Source organism: Oryctolagus cuniculus, chromosome 8 (genome assembly GCF_964237555.1).
Source record: "Oryctolagus cuniculus chromosome 8, mOryCun1.1, whole genome shotgun sequence".
Taxonomy (NCBI): Eukaryota; Metazoa; Chordata; class Mammalia; order Lagomorpha; family Leporidae; genus Oryctolagus; species Oryctolagus cuniculus.
Window position 1 is genome coordinate 87,627,027 of NC_091439.1, and position 19,027 is coordinate 87,646,053.

Consider the following 19,027-nt stretch of genomic DNA (forward strand, 5'->3'; position numbering starts at 1 on the left):
GCCTGGGAAAGCAGTAGAAGATGTCCCAGATCCTTTGGCCAGTGCAGCCACTTGGGAGACCTGGAAGAGGCTCCTGGCTTCGGATTGGCTCAGTTCTGGCCATGGCAGCCATCTAGGGAATGAACCAGTGGATAGAGGAACTCAATCTCTCTTTCTCCCTCCCTCCTTACCTCCCTCCCTTCCTCTGCCTCTCTGTAACTCTGCCTTTCAAATAAATAAATAAATCTTTAAAAATAAAAATAAAAAATAAAAAAACAAATTTTGAATGTTTTAATCATAAAGAAATGCTACGTTTGAGGAATTACATATATTTACTCTGACTGGATAATGTAACATATATAGAAACATCACATAGCACCACATAAATATGTATGATTTTTATATGTCTGTTACAATATTTTAATGTAAATAGTTAAATAGGGCTGGCACTGTGGCATAGCAGGTTAAACTACCACCTGCAACTCTGGTATCCTATATGGGCACTGGTTCAAGTCCCTGCTGCTCCACCTCTGATCCAGATCCCTGCTAATGGCCTGACAAAGCAGTAGAAGATGGCCCAAGTCCTAGGTGCCCTGCCACTCTAGTGAGAGCCCTGGATGAAGCTTCTGGTTCCTGGCTTCCGTCTGGCCTAGCCCTGACTGTTGAGGCCATTTGCAGGGTGAACCAGCAGATGGAAGATCTCCATCTCTGTCTCTCCTTTCTCTCTGTAAATCTACTTTTCAAATAAAAATAAATCTTTTTAAAAAGTTAAAAAATAATAACATTCACCACAATGTCTACCAACATGTTTGCATGCAGTTATTTATGATAACAGAAACATACTGAACAAATGTGAAATAGAGGATTGGCTACATGAATAATGGCAGAGCCAGAGACTGAAAGTTATACAGTTGTAAAAAGGTGTAGATGGATAAGTCATCAATGAGAAAGCAGGCAGTAATACTGTATACAGAGCATGATTTTGGTTTTGAAAAATAAATGTGTGTATGTGTATGGACAGATAAACTCAGAGATACATTCATAAATTAACAATAGTGATTCAGGCAAGTCTGATTTTTTTTTATCTTAGCTTGTATTTTATTTGACTTTATCAAGTCAATTTTTGAAATAAATGTGAGTTCATTTGATGAGAAAAAATGTACTACAGGCATGGGATGTAGGGAGCTTGGTGTCATTTTCCTGAAGGCACAAGTTAGGTAAGCAGCTAGGTTAATCTATTATCTGGCTTTGTGGATCAGCTGAATGATTCACCGGTCTTGGGTAACCTATGCGAATGTTTAGCACTGTCTTCTGCAGACACAGAGCTGGAACAAAGCAATGACATCTCAGCTGACAGTGGCTCTGGCAGGATCGCGTGGAGAGAGGGTTTTGCAGGCAGGCTGGCTTTTCGCAGATTCACACGTCAGAGAATAAAGACATGCACTCAGCTGACCAGAAACATTCTTAGAGTCACCCTTTCCATCTCCTCTGTCACTAATGCTACAACCCAAGCACCCCCCAGGGGTTTGCAAATGCAGGGAGCACCAGGCCTAGCGTCTCAGCTCCCGCTAACCCTCTGTGACCACTGGCAATCCACAGCGGCTGGGCCTCCCACCCTGGGCTCCCTCTTCAACTCTCCACTCTGGGCCCTGTAGACCCAAGGGCCATTGACTTCTCCAGTGATGTCTGTTTGTCTAGTGGAACTGAAGAGCCAAAGGAGGGGAGAGTTCGCGGCCTTCCTGGCTGCCCTGGCGCAGCTGCTCAGATCTCAGCAGAGATAACAGCACCCTCCTGGTAGCCCCAGGAGCAGTGCAGAAAGGGAGCAGAGGGTGCAACAGAGAGAGTGCTGGGGTAGGAACTGGGGGAGGGGGACAGAGAGAAAGAATGTATGTCGCACAATCTAGCTAAAATAACTAAGAACCTTAGAAACCAGGCAGAGAGCCAGAAGACTTGTCCGTAGCTTGTACTCCGTAGCTAAAATATTCGGGGTGTTCAGATCTGTCAGGACGAACGGGATCTGTCTGGAAGATAAACTCCCTTGCATTTGTGGCGGGCTCTGTCTGCTGGGATGTGATACTTTTGTGCTGTCATCTGTTTCCTGGCATGCCCAGCAAGGGGCTGTAAGCAGCTCACACAAAAGCCAAACACAGCCCAGTCTCCTGCTAAAGCAAAAGTCCCAGGCACAACACCACCAGCTGCTTTTTCCAGATTCTCTCCATTTATCCTGAACAAGAACAAACAAAGAGAGAGGACTTGGAATACCACTGGTACCTGTCATACTGGCTCTAGTTTACTCCAGAAACCTCTAGTCTAGGAAGGCAATCCAGTGGCTCTCCCTTGGGAATGGGTTAACAAACTCCAAGGACATGACTCCTGTTCAATGACAGTTCATTTGTAAGAGTCATTTTTGCAGTGCCGAGAAGATATGCAGCTATCTTAAACATGAGGAAATTAAAGAAGAAAAAGAGGTGTGAAAAATAAGTTTCTGCAATTTTCCGGAGGCTGTGCCTAGCCAGGCATTGCTGACAGGGAGTCAATATAGCAGCTAAATGGAAGGCATGTTACAGGGAAGCCAAAATCCCAACATGCCTAGCCCTTCTTCTTTTGTCTTCAACATGGAATGGTTTTTCACAGTTGGCTTCAGTCAGATGATTCCAGAAAGCTTTGTACGTGCTTAAAAGTACCTGGAATTCAGAAGTACAAGGCATGCCTCTGCTTTGATAACCAGTCACTTCCTATCGTAATCCCTTTTAAAACTGTCTTTAGGGAGCTGGTGCTGTGGTGCAGTGGGTAAAGTTGTCACCTGCAGTGCCGGCATCCCATGTGGGTGCTGGTTGGAGTCCTAGCTGCCCCTTTTCTGACCCATCTCTCTGCTATGGCCTGGGAAAGCAGTAGAAGATGGCCCAAGTCCTTGGGCTGTTGCACCTGCTTGGGAGACCCTGAAGAAGTTCCTGGCTTCAGATTGGTGCAAGTCCAGCTGTTGTAGCCATCTGGGGAGTGAACCAGCAGATGGAAGAACACTCTCTCTCTCTCTCTCTCTTTGCCTCTCTGTAACTCTGCCTTTCAAATAAACAAATCTTTTTTTAAAAAAGCTGTCTTTATAATACTGACAGTAATACATTCATAGAACATCAGAAGGTATCTTGTTGACCTATATAGGGACTATCTTCTGCCAGTGAGGTCATGAGTTCCTTGGCTACAGAAGTTGTCTGCCAGGTTCACTCTGTATCCCTTATCTCCAGGACAGAGCCTGGCACAGAGAAAGAGGCTCAACAAATCTTTGTTGCATGAATAGAATGCAAGAGACCAAAAAAATCACTCGAAGCAACAAGTCTCTTTGTATAAGACAGCAAGTCACTAAGAGACCATAAGTGGTGGAGAACACCCAAGAAAGTCCACGCAGGGGTTAAAGTGCAGAACACAATGAGTGAAGACTGAACAGTAGGAATGCACTGGGCCCCCAAACTGAAGCTGTGAGCTGCCAGGAGCTGAGACCCACCCCCCAATTCTAGGGTATGGAGGACAGCAGCTTGACAATGAGCACCCCAACAGGGCATGGAGGGTTCCTGCTGGCTGGGGATTTCAGAACAGTAGTTCCACAGGAGCCTCGGCCCAGAGGTCTTCCCTGGGTCCAGCGAGGTGGGATACGTCATGAGCTGGGACTTCATTTGCTGGCCCATAAGGTCTCACTGCTAGGACCTTGCTCCAAGGGTCAGCCTTCATTTCCCCAAATGACGGGTTGCTCTGCTCAACTGTGGTCCCAACAAATAATGAACGTTACAACTTCTGCTGAAGCCAGTTTAAAATCTCAACTGGATCAGCAACCTATCCATGCAGTTTACAGGTTTTCTTAAAAATGTCTCTCCTAAATACACCATGTATTTGGCTAGAACTACACTATGGCATGGGCTGGAAACAAATCACTACAGGTTCTCACTTAACCTAAACATTTAAAGAAAATGAAAGACTTCAACTTATAAAGAATATAGCAAACCGTCTATATGTACTTCTCTGTTACATAGGAATTTTGTCCTAAATCATAGATCAATGGCACAAAAACTCTTTGCTTCTTCAAGCAAGCTTTTTAGTTTTCATTTCCATGGGTTGAAAAATAGAGACAGTGCAATAGTATCAACAGGTACATTTTATTCTCTACATCCTACATGCCAGGCATAATATATTTATTCTTCACAAATGCCTTTTCTAGTACTCATAATGTGTTAAAGTAGATAATATTTTATAGTTGAGGCTCACAGAGTTTAAATGTTTTGTTCAAAACCATATAAGGATACTTCAAAAATTCATATAATGCCAAAAACCATGCATGGGTTTCAATTACTTCCATCGAAATAAAGGCCTTTTCATTTCATTTTCCATGAACTTTCTTAAAGACTTTTATGTAGAAGCAAGTTGTAGTGTTGAGGTTCAGAAGAACCCCACCTCTTATAAGCCTGTAGAACATTCACAGGGTTCTAAGACTCTTAACTTCTGAAATACAAGACCACACAGCTCTCACACAGAGAATGACCTAAACAGGTCTGTGTGAGCATTCCATCTCTGGAATAAATGGTGACGTGCCTTGGCTGTGGGCTCACTGTATAGGCAAAGACTGAGGCTTATTTACATTCACATCCTCAGGACAGAGGCAGGGGTCAAAAGAAAATGAATAGGGGAGGGGGAGAAGGACAGTGGAAGACAGAAATCCTAGTCTCTTAATGTCTATGGAAGGCTAATAGGAACAAGGCTCCATACCCTCAACGAGGTACATGAATTCACCAACTGCTGCCAATGCTATGAGGCAGATGATATTTTCCCTGTTTTACGAGGCAACTAAAGCGTGGGGTTGAAGAATATTTAAGTATGAGAGCCAAGGTTAGAAGCCATGTGGTCTGCTCCGGAGCCCAGGCTTTGAACCACTGCGCCATGTTCCCTCCCCCGCACCAGCCTGAAGAATGAAGCAGCCTTTACCCGGCATGCACATGGCTCTGTCTTCAGACCTCCGTGAACAGCACTGAGCTTTAAACACACAAACCAAACACGGATGCTTGTATTTAAAAAAAAAAAAAAAAAAAGCCTATGCCTCTGCTCTACCCAAAATCTGCAGTTTTATGAGGTTCCCATTTTAACCCAATCAGTGTGTATTGTTGGTTGTTTTAACTTTTCTTCCTACAGGCTTTTGTGTCAGAGATTTTTGTGCACAGTTCAAGAGACCCAGAAGAATTTAATAGAGGTTGATTGAAAAGAGGGGCCAGACAAGCAAGGAAGAGTGCTCTCAGGACCTGGAAAGCGCAGTCAATATCTAGTGTTAGATTTAAGGGGCCGGCACTGTGGTATAGCAGGTAAAGCTTCTGCCTGTGACGCTGGCATCCCATAGGGGTGCCGGCTGAGTTCAGGCTGCTCTACTTCCAATCCAGCACCCTGCAAACACACCTGGAAAAGCAGCAGAAGATGGCCCAAGTGCCTGGGCCCCTGCCACCCACATGGGAGACCTGGAGGAAGCTCCTGACTTCAGCGTGGCCCATCCCTGGACACTGTGGCCATTTGAGGAGTCAACCAGCAGATGGAAAATCTCTCTCTGTCTCTCTCTCTCTCTGTCTCTCTCTCTCTTTCTCTCTGCCTCTTTTTCTGTAACTTTGCCTTTCAAATAAGGTAAATAAATTTTTAAAAAAGATTTAAGATGACAGTTCCTAAGATGAGATATTAGAACCAGTAGTCTTTCAAAAGAACAGAATAAATCCAGGGCAAGTAGTATGCAAGAGCCATACAGAAAGTGTGCAAGGGCAAGCAGCATGGTGGGACAGGGAGGGTGGACAAGGGACATCTGTGCCAGGGTAGAGACTGACTGCCAGGCAACAGGTGACTACGAGATGGTCCGTTAATTCCTGCAAATGGGTCAGAAAAGGACAGGGAGCAGGAATAAAAGAAAAAGCTCGGTCCCCAGACCAGAGATCTATAGGGTCCAGAAGAATGGACAGCATGGGCAGGAGATGTTGACCCAGATCTAGCCAGAGACAAAGGAAGCCTAGTGGTTAAGGCAGAAGGTTAAGCACCAGGGCTAAAATCCAAGGTTTTGGCACTAATAGAGTGATTACTCCATGGCCCTACCTGCTAAAGAAGAGGCCACTTACACACTGCCCATCTCCAGTTTAGGGTGTTACAAAAGTAGTAGTACTGAGCCTTAAAGGAAAGTGATCAAAGCATCAAATTCCAAAGCTGGGGAAGGCAGGAGAAATGGAGCAGGGATGGGTGCAGGTTCCAGTCCTGGCTGCTCCTCTTCTGATCCAGCTCTCTGCTATGGCTTGGGAAAGCAGTAGAAGATGGCCCAAGTCCCTGAGACCCTGCACCTGCGTGGGAGAACTGGGAGAAGCTCCTGGCTTCAGATCAGCACAACTCCGGCCATTGTGGCCAATTGGAGAGTGAACCAGTGGATGAAAGACTCAGTCCCTCCCTTCCTCCCTTCCTCCCTCTCCTTCCTTCTCTGTGTATCTCTGCCTTTCAAATAAATAAATCTTTTAAAAAAACCACTTTATTTAATCAAGCATAGACTATAACAATAATATTAATAGATGTGTACATATTGATGATATATATAGGTGTGTATGTGTGACTACCACTGCACCCAAGGGAAAGAGAAGATGATTAAGGGTCCTTACAGATGAGATTCTCTAGGGCCCAGTGTTGTGGTACAGTGGATTAAGCTACCATATGCAATTTGAGCATTCCATATTATAGATGCTGGTACATATCTTTGTTACTCCATTTCTAATCCAGCACCCTGCTAATGCACCTGGAAAAGCAGGAGAAGATGGCCCAAGTGCTTGGGCCTCTGCACCCACATGGGAGACGCGAATGAAACTCCTGGCTTCCATCTGGCCCAGCTCTGGCTGATGAGGCCATTTGGGGAATGAACCAGCAAATGGAAGCCCTCTGTGTGTGTGTGTGTTTGTGTGTGTGTGTGTGTGCACATGTGCACATGTTTGTCTGTATCTCTGCCTTTCAAATGAATAAAATAAATCTTAAAAAAAAAAAAAAGATGAGATTCTCTGGCAGAACTCAGTGTCTGTTTCAGCCCCCTCTGGTTCCCTCCTCTTCCTCTTTGGCCGAAGAGCCATATTTATGTGCTCCTTGGACCTGTCCCATATTTTCACTCTGCCCTATATTCCACTAGTGAATATGAATATTAATCTGATGATTTCTGTTAATTCATTTCCTCTGCAGTGTTCACTTTCTTTGGGTTTTAATGGATCAATAAAGTGGCAAATTATCCCAGTCATACCATAAATGACCCTGCCAAGAGAAATCAACCCAGAAAAACCTATTGTTACCATAAAATAGCAGGCTTGCTTTTGAAAAGTTTAGCACGTACTGGAAGAGTGCTGGCTGATTGGATTGACTTTCAAGGTCACTAGTAAAAAGTCACCAAAAATGGTGCAAGTACGAAGGCTCTCAAGGATCCTAAAGCTGAGGACACTTATTGAGAAAGCTGATTTGGGCTGTCTCAGTGCCAAGACAGGATATGGAAATTGATCACAAACTTTGCTTTAATTTTTAAGATCATCTCCCTCTCTCTCCTCCTCTCTCTCTCTCTTGTTCTGTTTCTCCTCCTTATTTTATGCATAAAAACGCAACCAGCCTGAACTAAAGCAAATTGGTTTAATTCCCTGGAGGGAGCATGAACAAATTTTCCCAGCAACTTTCTACTAGAAGCATTTGTGTGTGGGTATGTGGATGGAATGTGAAGCAGTCAGCTACATAAACCAGTAATCAAATGAAACATTACCCATTTCAAAATGCCTGAAAACAGCATTAACATCGCCAATTAAAACAGAGCATAGGAGAAAGGAGAATGGAAAAAAAGAAAAGTAAATATGTATGTGATATGTGTGTGTTTCTGGAGGTGGGAGTGCTGTGGAGGGAGGAGAAAGATCTAGGGGGGATTAATTCCCTTTTAAAGGCAAATCTGTCACAGGAGTGCTAGCAGTAGGCCTCTTTGATGGGATAGAAGGAGTCCAGAACACATTTGATAATTCCATCGAAGTGAAATTTCAGCAGTTAACCCAAATTACCCAACCAGTAGACACCTATGAAGGCACTTTTTTTGCATGTACCTTCTTCCAGTCTGTTTTAAATTAACAGGTGTCTAGAGCCGGATAAGCTGCAAGCACCAAGGGTCCTTTCCTCTTTAATGGCTGAGTTGCCACTGAAACACTGGGTCCTGGAGGACCACCAAGAGGTAGCTGTTCTTTCATTCATTTGCCATCTGCTTGGTCAGCCTCTGCTGAGCTCTTTGTGCAGCCCTCTTTGCTGAGGCTCCAGAGATCCAGAAACGTTTTACCAGCCTTGGGGGCCTGGTACAATTCAGGCTGGACACATTCAGAAGCCTGGTGCCTTCCAGACACTCTTTCCTGGCTGCTTATAGAACAGGGCCTCTGTTCCCACAGCTCTGTGGCACGCACAGCCCTTGGGCTTCCTTTCAAGACACTTTCCACAGAACCCGGAGCTCTGCCTCTGACCAGGGCCTGGGGTGGAGGGGACCAGCCGCCTCCCCCACCCAGGACCTGCCCAGATCCGATCTGGGAGATATATATATATATATATATATATATATATATATATATATATAAAATAGCCATGGCAGTTAACTTGATTTGATCATCACACATTGCACACAAGTTTCAAAATATCACACTGTCTCCCACAGAGATGTACAAGTCTCATGACACTGCAAGACAGCAGTGGCCACAGGTTCCTGGCCTGATATCTAAGACCCCCTGATGGCCCATGTGCCTCTTGAGACACACCTGCCGCCACACACCCTGGCTCAGTTCTGGGCACAGCTGATGACCTGTGCTCTTGAAGACATGCTTCAGTGTCTGCCCCTCAGCCCTGCTTTCACTGTTCCCCTTTTCTCTCATTTCTGTATTTAACCAGTTTTTATACATTTATCCTTATGAATACAAATACTATTAAAAACAGTCAAGTAATAACAACAAATTGAATTCTATTATGACCATTTCCACCTCCAGAGACTACTATGATATTAAAAATTCCAATGAGATCTTAATTAAAAATATAAAGTTGAGAACAGAAACCACGAGGAATAACTTCTACTGTTCAATGGCACAGTAGGGTGACTATAGTTAACACACGTTACTGTAGATTTCAAAGCAGCTTGAAGAAAGGAATTTGCATTTCCCAATAATAAAGAAACAATAAATATTTGAAGTGATACTATGGCAATTATCTTGATTTGATCATCATACATCATACACATGCATCAAAATATCACACTGTACCCTATAAATACATATAATTACTATGCTTAAACTTTAAGAATAAATCAGTAAAATAACAGTAGGCATATAAACCTACTGAAGTATACAGATGCCAAAGAAACCTAGTGAGATTATTAAAACACCTTTGTCACCTTGCTCTTCCGCTGTTCTTTTCATCTCATCGAGAGGCTTACGCAGTCTTCTTATTTGAAAAGCTGCTAACAGCCCCTGGTGGCCCTGGGCCACTTGGCAGAGTGGGATGGGGCAGCTTTCTTAGGGTCTGCCCTGCTGGAGCCCAGCCAGGGATTACCTGCACAGGAGTGGCGGTCTTGGTAGAAGCCGTCCCCACAGGCGGCCACACACTGTCCACGCCGCATCAGCAGCGGCGGCTGGCAGGAGGAGCACTCCAGTCCACTGGTACACGTGGAGCACTGAGGCTGGCAGGCTGGCCAAGGCAGGGAAAGAGAAGGAGAACTTGTGATTAGTGCAAGGGCACCACTCCGAAGCCCACTCTTCCGTCCCCCAATCCTGAGGTCTGCAGATCACGGGGCACAAGGAAGACAGCGGAGCCACATTAACAGCCACCACGATACAGCACACAGCTCGCGCCTGGCACTGCTGGCAGCGCGCCACATCTACACATGCATTTCATTCTCATGCCAACTCTATGGGGTAGATATCGCTAATCCCAGTTCCACAGGCGAGGAACAAGCCCACATGGAGATGGATTTTGAAGCCAGGGAGTTTGGTTCAAGGATCCGTATTCTTTTCCCTTTAGCCAACAGCCTCCAATATCACTATCATTCAAGCCTTCTGCAAGGATATCCCTTGCCCCTATTCCTCCCTATGATGGAGATATTATAATTTCCATAAAGGTTGAAAATGAAGACAATGCGAGAGAAAGTAGGAAGAATAATTGTAAAAATAACAACAGCAGCAACTCCATATTGAGGCCTGACTATATCCTAGACATTATTCTAAGCACTTACCATGTATTGACAAACATACTCTCACATCAATCTTCTGAAGAAAGTACCAGAATTACCTCCAACTTACAGATAAGAATGTTAAGGCACAGAGGTTAAATACTTACAGCAGGATATGAATCTACACACCCTTAAGTGGCTAATTAACCTCATGAATCAAAGATAAGGGGGAAAGTAAGGTTTGGCGTCAACCAAGCCAAACTCCCCCAGGTACGTGCTCCTTCTCCCATGCGTGAGGATTCTGAAATGCACACGAACCCAGTCTGGATCTTCCCATAAGAGAGATAAGCTCTAGGACCAATGGTCTGTGAGATGTTGAGCATGTCAGTTCATTTCTCTGGCCCACAAGTTTCCCATTCACAAGATTAGAAAGTCCCCATAAGTGATCTTGACTGTATCAATCCTGCTTATCCTGTATTAACTGAGTGTTTGCATGAATTGTATCAAGCATCCTGATGACAGTATTATCCTTGAGACCCTTCAAAAATGAAAAAAAAATCTGCTATGACTGTTTACAATCATCTGACCTCCATATCACCCATCTCCCAGTAGACATCAAAACACCTGCTAGGTGTTGGAAAGAAGAGACTGGTAGGCCAGGCAACCTTTGAATGACACTGCACCTGCTGGCAGTTTTGAGATGGTGAGCATTTCCTGCATTCATGACCTCACCCCTTCTTGACAATACTGAGCCTCACTTTGACAACTACCTTTGCTGAGTCTCTCCAATCACCCTCCAGTACTACCCTTGGGGGTTCCACCTGGGGCTTTACCTAAACAGAGACTGCCAGCTTGGTAGAAGCCCAGTCCACAGCTGTGCACACAGCGTCCATTCTGCAGCAACTTGGTGGGATCTTGGCAGAGGTCACAGTGGTCCGGAGAGTGAGAGCAGGTCAAACAGTCTGGGTGGCAATGAACTAGAATCAAGGACAGAGAAGAGAACTCAGTGAAGACCATGTGATCTCCCGTGCAGCCTCCAGAGAAGATCTACAGGGTATGCGTTGTAGTGCAGGACACGAAGGAGAAAACTGCAGAACTTGGGTGTGCAAAGCCCCCAAAATAGTAAGAAATGTATTTTAATGCCTGATTGCCAGGCATCTTTCCTTGAAATGGTCTGAGATACCACCAATGGTCTCCTCAACCCCAGACTGAAAGTAGTGCCAAATGAACAGCCTCATCAATGCTTCTATTTGCTATCAAGCCAGTAGAAATAAGAAGGAATACCTCCATAATACCCAATTTCAACAGACTCAATCATCAATGATATCTTTGATGTTCTCAAGTTTCAACACGCTTTTAAAAGTTCAGACATAAAACCCACAATGTTTAAAGTGGTTACTATCTTAAAAGAAATAGTCAGTTTTCTTCCTTTTCTCTAAAATTTTAAATCCCAGTATCGGGGATGATCACTGAACTTAGAGGTAATCGTCAGCAAACGGTTTTGTTCAGAAGTTGTCAAGGGTCTGATTTTCAGTGTATCTTACATGATAGTATACCAAATATTTTTTTAAGTCCAGAGGACCATTTGGGTTGAGGTAATATAATTAAACCATGAAGTTGGTTTGTTTTTCCCTTGATAAATGCTTCAGAGAAACAGTGTGATTAGCCAAAATGAGGAGTGTAACAAGAGCAAGTGCCAATATGAAAAATTACAGCCCATAGATGAAAACAATTAATTATGAAATATGAATGGAAGAAAATGCCACTTCTCCAAGAGCGACTAAGCTTATAGGCAAATTACTACTCAGCCAAACAGCTCCACTGCTTGCCAACAATTATTAACTGGGAGTAATTCAACCCCAGGTGACTTGAAAGCAGAACTGCAAAACAAGTAGATAAAATTTTCTTCGGGAAAAAATTAATGAATCTTTAAACTTATAAAACCCACTTTAGAACTCCAAAAGGAACCATATGTTCAATGACTCACCTTGAAAAATAAAAGCTACAACACACTTTGAGCAATTATTCTTACATTTCCAACAAGAGAAGATGTAGATTTACCATTGCACATTTTTTGTTTGTTTTGTATTTAACATTATCTTATTTGATTTTCACAACAGGATTTCAAGATAGATACAGTGCATTTTCTCCACAAACAGCAAACAGATGAGATTCGGAAAGGGTCGGTGACTTGGCCTAGGTCACATACTCATGTAGATTCAGGCAGTCACATGGACAAAGATGAATTCCAGCCATGTTATAAAAATTAGGAAGAGGAAAATAAACCCATCGAGTGACTAAAGAAAAGGCCACAGGGCAGGGGGAGAATCTCCATGGAATTGGGTGAGTAGAACCATCTCGGCAGAAATGCACGGGACACGGACCCACCTGCTGCGCAGTCTGGACAGCACTGTCCCTTCACCGCCAGGGATAGCATGGCCACTGGACATGGCGGGCAAGAGGGCTCGTAGCAAGTCACCTGAGCCGCCCGGCATTCACACACCCTACAGGGACCATCTTCCCACTTCTCGCCCTCCTGCAAGAAACAGCAAAGAAAGGCCTGGTCAGGAAGGTGCCGGGATTCAGATGAGAGGCAGCTGAGGAGGCGCCTGGAATTCCCAGAAGGACGGAGTGGAAGTACCCGCTCAGCACCCCACCAAACCCAACCCAGAAACAGGTCAAAGGTGTAAGCGCACTAAATTTACAACAGAATTTTTCCTTTTTCGATTTCTTTTAAGGTACAGCTGCTATCAAATAATATCAGGCACACCCAGAGATAAACTGTGGGAGGATTCTAGAATATGTAAAAAGCATTGACCGGCGCCACGGCTCACTAGGCTAATCCTTCGCCTGCGGCGCCGGTACCCCGGGTTCTAGTCCCGGTTGGGGCACCGGTTCTGTCCCTGTTGCTCCTCTTCCAGTCCAGCTCTCTGCTGTGGCCCGGGAGGGCAGTGGAGGATGACCCAAGTGCTTGGGTCCCTGCATCCGTGTGGGAGACCAGGAGGAAGCACCTGGCTCCTGGCTTTGGATTGATGCAGCACGCTGGCCTTAGCGGCCATTTGGGGGGTGAACCAACGGAAGGAAGACCTTTTTCTCTGTCTCTCTCTCTCACTGTCTAACTCTGCCTGTCAAATAAAAAAATAATTGACTAGCATATACTAGCATATGTAAGAAGCATTTAAAACATGTTCTACCTATTTCACTCACACACTCATGTAACTTACACACACACACACACACACACATGCACACATGCACAATCACCAAAGGGGATTACCATGTACCTAGTGATTAGCAGAGACATTAAATATAATTACTGTAATAACAGTTTGGTTAAAGTCCTGGATTTCCTTATGGCTACTATGGTCACAGGAACAGTCAAGTCATTGTATTCATAAAATTAAAACTTTTGTAGGCCCACTTTTGGAGACTGTAGATGTGCCGTGAGCTTTCTCACACTGAAACATTCATTTCAGTCAAACAAATTATGCTAATAAGCACCGTGGTTGAACAGAGAAGCCAAAGTGAATTATAAAGAGCGGTTCCTTTTGCTCATAACCCAGTCACCCTGGAGGTAGGCAAGAGACAGGGGTTCCTACCAGATTGTACGGGGCTGGTGAGGAAGGTAAAACAGCACCACGGAGGAGAGCAGGTTTAAAAATAAAATTTGATGAAACGTGTATTAAGCTAATGGATGTTGAACATCCAAAACAATTAAGGTGACAGAACACAAGAAAATGAACAGGCGACATTAAACACTGAGGTCTATAAGGCTGAAAAGGCAGAAGCGGCCTGGCTCTATTTCAAGGCAGACTATGTCTCTGGCCCCTTATTCTAGAAGCTCCAAATTTATAAGCTTGTGTGTGTGTAAAAGCATGTTTGTACACTGCCTTCAAACGAGCCACACAGGGGCTGGTGTTGTGGCACAGTGGGTAGTCACCAACTGCAAGGCCAGTATTCCAATACCAGAGCACGGGTTTGCATCCTGGCCGCTCCACTTCTGCTAATGTGCCTAGGAAGGCAGCAGAGGAAGGCCCGTGTGGTTAGACCCTTGCCACCCATGTGGGACTTCCTGGATCCTGGCTTCAGACTGGCCCATCCTTGGCCGTTGTCACCCTTTGGGGAATAACAAATGAGCAAACAGAAGATCTCTTCCTCTTTCTGCCACGCTGCCTTTCAAATAAATCCAGTAACTCTAAAGAGACCAAACAACGCTGCCCTGAAAATAACCGAGGGAGAAGGAATGCTCAGGGCTACCCGGGGAAGGAACACTGCAGAAGCCCAAGAAGCTCTTACATATACACACACACACACACACATTATATACACAATATAAATATACACACATATATGCATCTATATACGTAAATGTTATAGAAAAAAGTAAGCTAGAATAAGAAACAGATGTCCAGTGTTGGAAGTCTAGTGATCATTAAGAATCTTACTTCCTGATGACAGTGCCACCAAACATGTCTGTTAAAAATACTAAGGTACTAAGTTTCTCCAGGATCATTACTTATAACTATTTTATAGTGATCTATGTATAAGGTAAAAATCCATACTTACTGGAATATGTTTAACTTCACTCATACTGGAAGATATCTAGGGATGGAGAAACATGTATTTATTATACCACTAAAACACCATTAGGCTGACCTATTTATTTTTTCATTAGTAGTTATCTGTTTTCTCCCCAAGTAACATGCAGCTTCATTCATTTGTTATGAATAGAAATAAAATCTATCTCTGTGAAAAACAAAAACAGCATACCAATACGAGGTGAAGACAACACACTTGGGAAATGCTTTTGAATTCTTATTCTCACATTGTGTTTGTATACTTGGCATCAATTCTCTTCTATATAAAAGACTTCATGGTCAAAGAATCAAAGCTCAGAAGGGCAATTCTTTAAATTTTGCATAGAATATGAAGAGCATTTACACTCATTTAAAACAATTTTGCCTTTTCAAATCCATTGGGCATAATTTACCTCCAAAACTGGGTAGGAAACATGATACTATGAGTGAGTAACACAAATTCTACATTTATGGGCTGGCGTTGTGGCATGGAGGGTTAAGCCACAGCCTGCAATGCTGGCATCCCATATGAGTACCAGTTTGAGTCCAGGCTGCTCCACTTTTGATCCAGCTCCCTGCTAATGTGCGTGGGAGAGCAGCAGAAGATGGCTCAACTGCTTGGGCCCCTGCCTGCCACGTGGGAGACCCAGATGGAGTTTTAGGCTCCTGGCTTTAGCCTGGTCCAACCTAGGCTGTTCCCATGATTCAGAGAATGAAGCAGCTGATGGAAGATTTGTCTCTGTCTTCTCCTTCTCTGTATTTCTGCCTTTCAAATAAATGAAATTAAATTTTTTAAAAAAATTCAGCATTCAGAGGGAGCATTTAATATCTTAAATTCTTAAAAAATAAGGATGACTAAACTATGAAACACCACTATGAGACAATGCCAACAGCATAATAGCAGCAATTTTTTAAAAATTGCTTTTAAAAATATAGCCCATCCCAATGGCCCCATGAGGTAAGTACTATTGCTAACCCTCCTTCACAGTAATAATTAAGTAACTTGGCCAAGATCATACTTAAAAACAGCAAAGATGGAATTTAAACACTGAACTTGCCCAAAATATTCAGAAGCACTGGTAGATTGACAGCCGCAATGCATCCAAATCACAAAGAAAAAGTGCACAGAAATAAATTCACTAGTCAAAGCACTTAATCCTAATTCTCATAATCCTATTCCAATCATATTTATAATCAGCCAGAATATTTTTAAGAACACAATTAATTTATCAACATTCCAAAATCTCTCATGGAAAATATGAGCTACAGAAATAGGCTAAGTTTCATGAGGTTAAGATAGGTAATTTTTCCTCTGAGGTATTATAATAAAAAAAGTGCAGAAACAAGAAAAAATAAAAATTCCCAAAATGGTTACCAAACAGAGTTCTACCCTACATCCATTAAATCTGTCCACCTCCAAAATAAATCTTGACCTGACCACCACTCACCATGTTCACCAAGCCACTGCCATCTTTTACCTGCACTACGGCAAACATCTAACTGGACCACCTGCCTCCCATCTCAAGCCCTTCCATCACTTGCCATGCAGCAGCCAAGGCAGTCCATTCACAAGGCAGCCACACGGCACGGCTCTGCTCACAACGCCCAGCAGCTCCCACCGGCCTCAGGATCAAACCCGCTGGCTTCCCGGCTATGCACTGAACCTCCTCTCCAGCTCCTCTCTCCCTCCATCCCTGTGTCCCAGCCATAGAAGTTTTCTTCTTGCCACTTACTGAACAGGTCAAGCCTACCTATGCCTTTGTGTTTGCTGATTTCTCTTCCTGCGAGGCTTCCCCTCAGATACCCGGATGACTTATGCCCCACGTCCTTTAGGCTTCCCTCCACTTCCTCCACTGAGAGGACTTCCACATTGATGGAATGCAAGAGCATCACCCTGTTTCCAGCCCAGTGCCTCCCCAGGCCCCTGGATTCCTCTTGAGAGTACTTGGCAGCACCTGACACATGTATGCATGTGTGCACATTCATTGCATGTATACATGTGTTTGTTGCATGTTGTTTGCATCCCCAGTCTAGACAGTAGGTCCCACCCTGATAGCAGGGCCTCTGCCTGTTGTGCTCGGGCGCAACATCCCCACCACCTGGGACACAGCAGGTGTGCAACAGCAGTTGTTGAACAAAGGGAAGGGTAGAACAAATCAGAAGGCAATATGCGCTCCTGAAAATTAATTTGGAATTATTAAGAGTATTTCATGATGAACCCAATACTCACGAATTCTGCCTTTTCTTCATAAACACAATAACCCTTCCTTGAAATGCATTCAGGACAGCATTTTCCTTCCAAGTGAATTAATTCTTCACCCTGTAGAAATTAAGAGTTGCAGTGGCACATATCAAATTAACATCTCTAGGTAGCAGTGCTAAATTGCAAAGCAGCTGGATGCCTGACTGGAATGAGAAACCCTGGCACACCCTCAGTCCAGCCCATCCCTCACTGTCTCCCTGCAGTGTGTCGCCCTGTGGCCAGTCCAGTCAATACTGCGAACGCCTCTGAGACCTTTTCCTTTCTGCTCTGAAGACATTTGCCTCTGACCATGAACTCACATGAATAGGAAAGGCAGCCACGGTCAACCTCATGGTCCTAGAAAGTTATGAATTTCAGAAGGAGATCATTCTATCTTAAATATCCAAGGTTGAGACTTGTGACTTTGGTTTCATTAATAGTGTGCAAATCAAACCAATATTTCCCTTGAATACAAAATCAGATGCATAGATGTAGTCTCAGGCATAAATTAAACAGCAAAAAACTGATTTTTATTCAATATTCTGAAACTCTTCCCATCACAACGACTTTGTAAAACTCTAGGAGGATGAAAAGAAATGCCCAGCATGGATGGAGGATGTCTAATTTTCAAAGCCTTATCACTATAATTTCCCAATATCAGCAACTGCAAAATTTTTATTTTTTATTAGAAAATAATGTTAGCACAAAAGTTAATTAATTCTGAATTCTGTAACTCAGTGTAATACTACTGCATTCCTACTACCCAAACCTGCTGTTAAAAAAAAAACCACAAATACTTTGTGTCATTTGCCATTATCCAAATGCCAATATCTATAAGCTAAGGAGTATTCTTTAAAGTACTTCCTAATTGCCAAACATAATACACTTTCTCAAGAACGGTAATGTTTCCTTAAATATTTAATATTTAATTTGCAATCCATATCATATTTAAAAGCAGAGAAACTATGTTATGTAAAAAGTGAAGAATAGAAACTGACATAAAGAGACTAACCACGCCGGCGCCGCGGCTCACTAGGCTAATCCTCCTCCTTGCGGCGCCAGCACACCGGGTTCTAGTCCCGGTCAGGGCGCCGGATTCTGTCCCGGTTGCCCCTCTTCCAGGCCAGCTCTCTGCTGTGGCCAGGGAGTGCAGTGGAGGATGGCCCAAGTGCTTGGGCCCTGCACCCCATGGGAGACCAGGATAAGTACCTGGCTCCTGCCATCGGATCAGCGCAGTACGCCGGCCGCAGCACACCGGCTGCAGCGGCCATTGGAGGGTGAACCAATGGCAAAGGAAGACCTTTCTCTCTGTCTCTCTCTCTCACTGTCCACTCTGCCTGTCAAAAAATAAAAATAAAAATAAAAAAGTCCATTCACTTTAAAAAAAAAGACTAACCACAATGATATTTTATATTTAATATTTTATATTTAAAAACACTGCACTAAAAACAAATATAAAAGCATTGGTTCTCTTTAGATTGCAGCTTTAGAAATGGATTTTTAGTCTCTTTTCTTGGGACTTCAAAATCTTCTAGAATTTACAAGATTTCTGTCAAGAAAAATGGAAACTTTTAAAAGCAACACAAAAATACCTGATGACTATAACTGTATAGTGCCTAGGAAGTTATTCTGTTTGAAAAGGAGTTCCACAGATTACCGTCCATCAAAAGTCCACGCTCATCAGAAGGCAATGGAGAGCAGTGGGTGCTACAGAGATGAGACATATTTACATATAAATTGTTTTTGCAGAAACGTGACAAATAAGCTGGTAGTGCCTGCAAAACCCAGCCACAGACTGAAATTTGCTTTCAGAGCATTTAAAAGCTTTCTATGCATGTAATCTAAGTTGCTTAAAACAACGTTCTGAAACAAGACAGACGGTGTGTACTTCTATTAAGGACAAAATGCAAGAGAGATTCTCCAGTACCCGTGACGATATCTACAGACCCAACAATAACGGGAGCCCCCCTCACCCAGAGGAGGGGAGAAGCCGGCAGCTCTGAGCTCTCAAACACTGATGGAAATCAC

At 43.6% G+C, this 19,027-nt stretch overlaps 1 protein-coding gene across 3 annotated transcripts in view; it reads right to left on the minus strand.

Annotated features, from left to right (window-relative positions):
- Window positions 1-19,027, minus strand: part of FRAS1 (Fraser extracellular matrix complex subunit 1) — a 499,229-nt gene that overhangs the window by 251,663 nt on the left and 228,539 nt on the right. For 2 of the 3 annotated variants that reach the window (XM_051820194.2, XM_051820196.2), the window contains exons 10-14: window positions 16,988-17,077; window positions 14,747-14,782; window positions 12,569-12,716; window positions 11,014-11,157; window positions 9,565-9,699 (exon numbers count right to left, since the gene is read on the minus strand). In XM_051820194.2, the coding sequence (XP_051676154.2) occupies window positions 9,565-9,699; window positions 11,014-11,157; window positions 12,569-12,716; window positions 14,747-14,782; window positions 16,988-17,077 (553 nt within the window). The remainder of the gene's footprint in view (window positions 1-9,564; window positions 9,700-11,013; window positions 11,158-12,568; window positions 12,717-14,746; window positions 14,783-16,987; window positions 17,078-19,027) is intronic. The other variant, XM_051820195.2, reaches the window with a different exon arrangement.